Raw genomic sequence first — 8,331 nt, forward strand, 5'->3', positions numbered from 1 at the left:
GGTCCTAGAGCAGCGCGCGGTCGGTGGGTCCTAGAGCAGCGTGCGTACGGTGGGTCCTAGAGCAGCATGCGTATGGTGGGTCCTAGAGCAGCGCGCATACGTGGGGTCCTAGAGCAGCGTGCGTACGGTGGGTCCTAGAGCAGCGCGCGTATGGTGGGTCCTAGAGCAGCACGCGTACGGTGGGTCCTAGAGCAGCGTGCGTACGGTGGGTCCTAGAGCAGCGCGCGTACGGTGGGTCCTAGAGCAGCGCGCAGGTCTTCTTGTCCTTGAAGGGGTTGGAGGAGGCGGCGATGCTGGTGAGGAGCGGGTCGCTGCGTTGCTGGTCCTGACAGAACTGAACCAGCTCTGCTGCAGCCATGGAGATCTGGAGGATGGAGCAGCCATGGGAGAAGCACCCTTACTGACAGCTGCTGTTATACACTACCTACACGCTGCCCACTTACTAAGCTGCTATTATACACTACCTACACACTGCCCACTTACTTAGCTGCTATTATACACTACCTACACGCTGCCCACTTACTAAGCTGCTGTTATACACTACCTACACGCTGCCCACAGCTGCTGTTATACACTACCTACACGCTGCCCACTTACTAAGCTGCTATTATACACTACCTACACGCTGCCCACTTACTAAGCTGCTATTATACACTACCTACACGCTGCCCACAGCTGCTGTTATACACTACCTACACGCTGCCCACAGCTGCTGTTATACACTACCTACACGCTGCCCACTTACTAAACTGCTGTTATACACTACCTACACGCTGCCCACAGCTGCTGTTATACACTACCTACACGCTGCCCACAGCTGCTGTTATACACTACCTACACGCTGCCCACAGCTGCTATTATACACTACCTACACGCTGCCCACTTACTAAGCTGCTATTATACACTACCTACACGCTGCCCACTTACTTAGCTGCTATTATACACTACCTACACGCTGCCCCCTTACTTAGCTGCTATTATACACTAACTACACGCTGCCCACTTACTAAGCTGCTATTATACACTACCTACACGCTGCCCACAGCTGCTGTTATACACTACCTACACGCTGCCCACAGCTGCTGTTATACACTACCTACACGCTGCCCACTTACTTAGCTGCTGTTATACACTACCTACACGCTGCCCACTTACTAAGCTGCTATTATACACTACCTACACGCTGCCCACTTACTAAGCTGCTATTATACACTACCTACACACTGCCCACTTACTAAGCTGCTATTATACACTACCTACATGCTGCCCACTTACTAAGCTGCTATTATACACTACCTACACACTGCCCACTTACTTAGCTGCTATTATACAGTACATACACGCTGCCCACTTACTAAGCTGTTATTATACACTACCTACACGCTGCCCACTAACTTTGGAGGCACCTGAAACTACTCATTGTTTACCCAATCAAAAGAAAGACACACACACACTCGTTCTCTCTCTAACCTTAATCCTGTCCATGCTTGCTTCCACGCGTAGTTGCTCCACAGTCTTGCGTGCCTGTAACACACTGTTACTGCTGCACACCTTCCCAGACATGCTCTCTCCTCCGGCCGACAGGATTCTGGTTACAAGGTCGCTCCTCCCTCTCTTCTCTCCTCTTCTATATAGATAAAAGGAGAATCAGTGTAAATCGCAAAATACTTGAATATGAGAACAGCAGCCAAAAGTCCCACATATAGATTTACTAAAAGCACAGAACACCTGCTGTATGTGAGGTTGACAGTAGTCTCTGTCTTTTTAACCTCCCCTCTCCCCCTCTGCTCTCCCTGGACCCTGCAGAGGCCACTTCAAAGCCCCTGTGAAGTGTGTCAGCAGGTGTAAAGGTCACACACACACAGGCCTGGAAATGTCACAGCAACATCACACATCCCTCACCAGACGGCTGGACTGGACTACAAACATCAGACGTTCACCAGACTGGACCAGAGATGAAAGAGCCTGGAGGGAGATGGAATGAGCTACACACAGTGGACCAGGAGGAAAAAGAAGCTTAAAAATAATGCTAGAAAAGAAATAGATTTATCTCTATATGGGTCTATCACGTGTGGCTAATAAAGACCCTGGAGATCACTATTAGAGTTAGGCTTGTTTATTGGATGTGTGGGTCATTGGAAGATTGTGGAAGATCTCTGGTGAGTCATAGTTCAGGGACGGAGCACGGGGACTGAAGCTGGTTGAACACTCCACAGAGGATATGAGTGGTACGCTGTGTTGGGTTGAACACTGGATATGAGTGGTACGCTGTGTTGGGTTGAACACTGGATATGAGTTGTACGCTGTGTTGGGTGGAACACTGGATATGAGTGGTACGCTGTGTTGGGTTGAACACTGGATATGAGTGGTACGCTGTGTTGGGTTGAACACTGGATATGAGTGGTACGCTGTGTTGGGTTGAACACTGGATATGAGTGGTACGCTGTGTTGGGTTAAACACTGGATATGAGTGGTACGCTTTGTTGGGTTGAACACTGAATATGAGTGGTACGCTGTGTTGGGTTGAACACTGGATATGAGTGGTATGCTGTGTTGGGTTGAACACTGGATATGAGTGGTATGCTGTGTTGGGTTGTGGGGTCGGTGTGTATGTGTGGTAGTTTGGAAGAGACCACTTTGTAGATTTGGTGGATAAAGAAAGAAAAAATGTGAGGAGGAAAGAAAAGTCACCACACTTGTCCAAGAATAGAAGACACTTGTCCAAGAATAGGACTATGTCCAAGAATAGGACTATGTCCAAGAATAGGACTATGGCTACTGCTGTGTGTTTTGTTAGGTTTATCCATTTCTTGCAGTGAGAACAAGCGATTACAGTATGCATACAGACTTCACACACACAGACATTATTGTGGCCAGGTGAAGTCTGGGTAGGTGTGGCATCGGTTGGGGGGGCGTGGTCCCTGGGATGCAAGCCTATTTCCAGCCACAGGGCGCGCATTTCGAACAAACATTTCCAAACATTTCCTCTTTGTGGGTTGGAGTCGATGCGGCAGCCTGGCCCAGGATACGTTGCCAACTTGCTGCAACTTGTGCTTCACATACAACTGATCGTTGTTACTCAACACCTGCAAGCAGAGAGATAGAGAGAGAAGTAATGATAGAGAGAAAGAAAGAGGTAATGATAGAGTTAATGAGAAGACAAGAGAAAGTGATAGATAGGTGAGGGAGAGAGGGATGTGGAAGAGAGGAGACTAAGAGAGAAATAGACAGAAATGAGGAGACACAGCTAGAAATATGTAGGGAGAGAGAGACCTGACAGAAGACTTGGTAGACAGAAGGACAGACAGACAGAAAGGTAAAGGCAGTAAAATGAAAAATAGAGGTGACAAGGACATAGAGGGGGAAAGAGAGAGAAAGAGGAGGAGGAGGAGGAGAGATAGATCTCACCATGCTGTTCTTCTTGGTCCAGCTGAGTGTGAGAGGAGGTAGATCTCTCTATGTTGGAGCTCTTCATGGTCCAGGTGAGTGTGAGAGGAGGTAGATCTCTCTATGTTGGAGCTCTTCTTGGTCCAGTTGAGTGTGAGAGGAGGTGGATCTCACCATGTTGGAGGTCTTCTTGGTCCAGGTGAGTGTGAGAGGAGGTAGATCTCTCTATGTTGGAGGTCTTCTTGGTCCAGGTGAGTGTGAGAGGAGGTAGATCTCACTATGTTGGAACTCTTCTTGGTCCAGGTGAGTGTGAGAGGAGGTAGATCTCTCTATGTTGGAGCTCTTCTTGGTCCAGGTGAGTGAGAGGAGGTAGATCTCTCTATGTTGGAGCTCTTCTTGGTCCAGGTGAGTGTGAGAGGAGGTAGATCTCACCATGTTGGAGCCCTTCTTGGTCCAGGTGAGTGTGAGATGAGGTAGATCTCTCTATGTTGGAGCTCGTCTTGGTCCAGGTGAGTGTGAGAGGAGGTAGATCTCTCTATGTTGGAGCTCTTCTTGGTCCAGGTGAGTGTGAGAGGAGGTAGATCTCACTATGTTGGAGCTCTTCTTGGTCCAGGTGAGTGTGAGAGGAGGTAGATCTCACCATGTTGGAGCTCTTCTTGGTCCAGCTGAGGGAGACAGAGGTAGATCTCACCATGTTGGAGCTCATCTTGGTTCAGGTGAGGGAGACAGAGGTAGATCTCACCATGTTGGAGCTCTTCTTGGTCCAGGTGAGTGTGAGAGGAGGTAGATCTCACCATGTTGGAGCTCTTCTTGGTCCAGGTGAGTGTGAGAGGAGGTAGATCTCACCATGTTGGAGCTCTTCTTGGTCCAGGTGAGTGTGAGATGAGGTAGATCTCTCTATGTTGGAGCTCTTCTTGGTCCAGGTGAGTGTGAGAGGAGGTAGATCTCACTATGTTGGAGCTCTTCTTGGTCCAGGTGAGTGTGAAAGGAGGTAGATCTCACCATGTTGGAGCTCTTCTTGTCCAGCTGAGGGAGACAGAGGTAGATCTCACCATGTTGGAGCTCATCTTGGTTCAGGTGAGGGAGACAGAGGTAGATCTCACCATGTTGGAGCTCTTCTTGGTCCAGGTGAGTGTGAGAGGAGGTAGATCTCACCATGTTGGAGCTCTTCTTGGTCCAGGTGAGTGTGAGATGAGGTAGATCTCTCTATGTTGGAGCTCTTCTTGGTGAGTGTGAGAGGAGGGTTTCCCGCCCACATTCAGTTGAGGGTGACGTCAGAGTCTGTGTCCACTATCACTGGTCTGGGCTCAACTATCAGGATAGACCCAACTGAGGAGAGAGAGATGGTGTGGTTCATTAGTGAGTGTGTGTGTGTGTGTGTGTGTGTGCACACCCGTGTTGCATCATAGTCTGCGACAGACACTGAGAAAGGGAGGCAGGTAGAGAGAGAGAGAGAGAGAGAGAGAGAGAGAGAGACACACAACAGACAATGAAATTGAAGAGGAAATCTTCAATGACAGCTTTAGCTTACCGTGGCTGGCTAGAGAAGTACTTGATTTGGCCTTCGATCCTATCGCTTTTTGAGCGCTTGTTCAGTCCCACCTCAAACCATCACGGACCCACTCTGGGACGGGACCTCAGTTCTACAGAGCCAATAGGACCCACTCTGGGACGGGACCTCAGTTCGCCTACAGAGCCAATAGGTTTGTGGACGATGCAGGAAAGATGTAGCCTCTAATCAGTCTTCCTCGCCGCAAAAATAATTTGCTTTGGCTACATGAACCGTGGAAATCAGAATGTTAGCTCTTGTGATCAGGATGGCGATGCCATCACTATGCCGTACATGCTTTCTAACAGCAGAGGGCAGCAGAAGATGGGGTCAGGAGAGGCGATTAGTGGAACAGTTCAAATTACTGGTGATATTTGGCTATAGAATTAGAAATGAGAGGATTGTACCTATCATGTATGAATAGTATGTAGGACTTTCCACTATCATGATTCAGTGAGATGTGTCCTTAACTACTATATTTAAGTAAAATCTGTTACACATATTAATAGAAATTCCCATCTGAACATGAACTCTGAGAAACAGGCACCCAAGGTCATCTTTATTTGGCCTATCTCACAAGGATAAATGTGTTTTGCAGCCAGGCATAAAATAAACAAGTGATCCACACATCTCTACAAATCACTGATCTGTATTTAAAACAATATTTAAGACAGCGAAGTCCTTAAAACAATCTGTAGTTCAACACTGTCAAGACAGTGGAGATGAATGAAGACTTTAGAAAGAATCCTGCCCCCCACCCCCACCCCCATCACACTGACTGACATCCCAGTGACCACTGTTGACTCCTTCTGCTTCCTGGGCACCACCACTTCCCGGAACCTCAAGTGGGAGCTGAACATCTTTGGGCCATTGGGACCGGGTCCACACGCCACAAAAACAGCTTCTTTCCCACGGCCATGAGACTCATCAACAAGGCTTGTGTCCGCCCGATGCCCCCCCCTCACCTTACTCATCTACCACACTGCACTTTGAATTGCATTTGTACCTCCCTTTTTTTTTTTTTTTTTTTTTTTTTTTTTTTTTTTTTACAGTATATCATAATTTGTTTGCACTGTTTTTTGTATTTGCACTGTCACGTCTTTGCCATGTCTTTGCACTGTCCTGTCCTGTCCTGCACCCTGTCCTGTCCTGTCCTGTCCAGCACCCTGTCCTGTCCTGTCCTGCACCCTGTCCTGTCCTGTTCTGTCCTGCACCCTGTCCTGTCCTGTCCTGTCCTGTCCTGTCCTCTCCTCTCCTCTCCTCTCCTCTCCTCTCCTCTCCTCTCCTCTCCTCTCCTCTCCTCTCCTCTCCTCTCCTCTCCTCTCCTCTCCTCTCCTCTCCTCTCCTCTCCTGTCCTGTCCTGTCCTGTCCTGTCCTGTCCTGTCCTGTCCTGTCCTGCACCCTGTCCTGTCCTGTCCTGCACCCTGTCCTCCTGTAGGTCATCTGCAACAGCGTATGCCATAACCCAAGTCAAATTCCTAGTATGTGTGAACCGTATACATGGCTAATGAACAGATCTTGAATCTTAAGATTAAATAGTTAGAGATGCTGGTGATGTAAACGGGAGTCCAGCATTCTAGGCTATATCACTAATGAAGTCCCCAGGAACCATAAACCACTCTCTCTCTCTCTCTCTCTCTCTCTCTCTCTCTCTCTCTCTCTCTCTCTCTCTCTCTCTCTCTCTCTCTCTCTCTCGTTTGTCCAGACAGGTGAGAAGGGAGAGAGGTGCTCTGCACACGCAAGCTCGAACACTGAGCCTCTGAACACAGGAGTATACTGTATATATCTGCACAGGCCAGACACTTGGCACAGGTGATACGCATCAGTCCATCAGTATGGCAAAGCCCTCCTCTGCTGCCCTCTGCTGGCTGCCACTGGTCTTCAGGCGCAGTTGTGACACCTCTCTGGATGAGCATTATATAACAGAATAGAATAGAAGATAAGGTTTATTTGCCATGTGTAACAAGTACAGGTACATTGGAATTCTTGTAATCGCTTGTCCTTATCTTATCAGTGCTAATCAGTTCCTCATTCCAATCCTAGGTACTCAGCTAGACATTGAAAGGTTTCCAAACTGGCAATTTACTATACTTTCCGTCGTCTATCAGTCTATCAGTATCATCCTCATCTACTCATCCCATCCGATCATGGATGACTAGTGTCCATGTGTCTGTGTCCATGATGTTATATTAAATAACGTTCATTACAACTGTGCATAGTGTTCAATTGTTGGAGTGTTGTCAGGTGTTGGTTGCAGAGTCCGTTGTTGTCTATTGTATAGACAAGGTGCAAGGTGCTCTGTCTAGTGGGGGGGGGGGGTAAGCCGAGCCATTAGTTGAATCTGTCAGAACAGATCAGTCGCAGGGGGGGTATCTATCCAGGCAGAGGGGTGGTGGGGGGCGATAATGGATTGCGAGGGGGGATGGGGGGGGGTCTAACCAGGTGGTGTCTTCACTGTCAGTCTGCTGCAGCTGTTGGCTGTTGAGCTTGCGGACCGTGTCAGGAAAGAAGCTGTTGTGGAACCTTTCCTTCACGGTCCTGATGCTCAGCCATCTTCCGTCTCTCTGGTGAGTTGGTATGAACAGGTGACAGCTGGGTGGTTGGTGTCTTTTGTGATGCAGATGGCCTTCCTGCGGCAGCGGCTCTTCTCTGTCCTGGCCTGGTCCTGGCCCCGCAGTGCCCCGCTGCCCATCTTTCGTCGCAGGCTCAAAACTCACCTCTTCAAGAAGTACTACAACAATCCTCCCTCCTAAGCACTTATTGTCTTTTAGATTGCTATTCTTGCACTTTGCCTTCAGCACTAGATTATGCTCTTAGTCACTTGTTTTAGAAAGAAGATGCACTTGTGAGTTCTGGCAAGTAGTAGTACATTGGCTTTTCCTACGTTAAATGCAATTATTGTTAGTCACTTTGGATAAAAGCGTCTGCTAAATGACTGTAATGTAATGTAATGTTGTAGAGATCCTCGATGGCTGGGAGCTCCACACCGATGATCATCTGCGCTTCACCACCCTCTGGATGGCATGCCTGTCATGGGTGGTGGTGTTGCTGTGCCTCTGTGTTGTGTGTCCAAGTAAGGTCATCTGAGGTCTGCATCACTAGGAATTTAAAGTGGCTCACCCTCTCCACTTCCTCTCCGTTGATGATGATGAGGGCAGGGGATTTTTTCTCCTCTCCTGAAGTCTACAATCATCTCCTTTGTCTTGCTAGTGTTCAGGGTCAGGTTGTTTTCTTGACACCATTTTACTAGATCTGACACCTCCTGGAGGCAGGCTGATTCAGATGAATCATTGGGGGAGATCAGGCCTATCACAGTGGTGTTGTCCGCAAACTTGATGATTTGGTTGCTGCTGTGCTTGGCTGAGCAGTCGTGGGTGTACAGTGAGTATAGCCTG

At 48.5% G+C, this 8,331-nt stretch overlaps 1 protein-coding gene across 1 annotated transcript; it reads right to left on the minus strand.

Moving 5' to 3' along the window:
• Positions 1-238: 238 nt before the first annotated feature.
• Positions 239-1,563, minus strand: LOC311308739 (guanine nucleotide-binding protein G(I)/G(S)/G(O) subunit gamma-12-like; the record flags this gene model as incomplete). Its single annotated transcript, XM_084437763.1, has 2 exons — positions 239-364; positions 1,471-1,563. 2 exons carry the CDS (start codon positions 1,561-1,563, stop codon positions 239-241), a joined length of 219 nt encoding a protein of 72 aa, XP_084293889.1.
• Positions 1,564-8,331: the final 6,768 nt, after the last annotated feature.

This window comes from Borostomias antarcticus (assembly GCF_949987555.1).
Source record: "Borostomias antarcticus genome assembly, chromosome: 5".
Lineage (NCBI taxonomy): Eukaryota > Metazoa > Chordata > Actinopteri > Stomiiformes > Stomiidae > Borostomias > Borostomias antarcticus.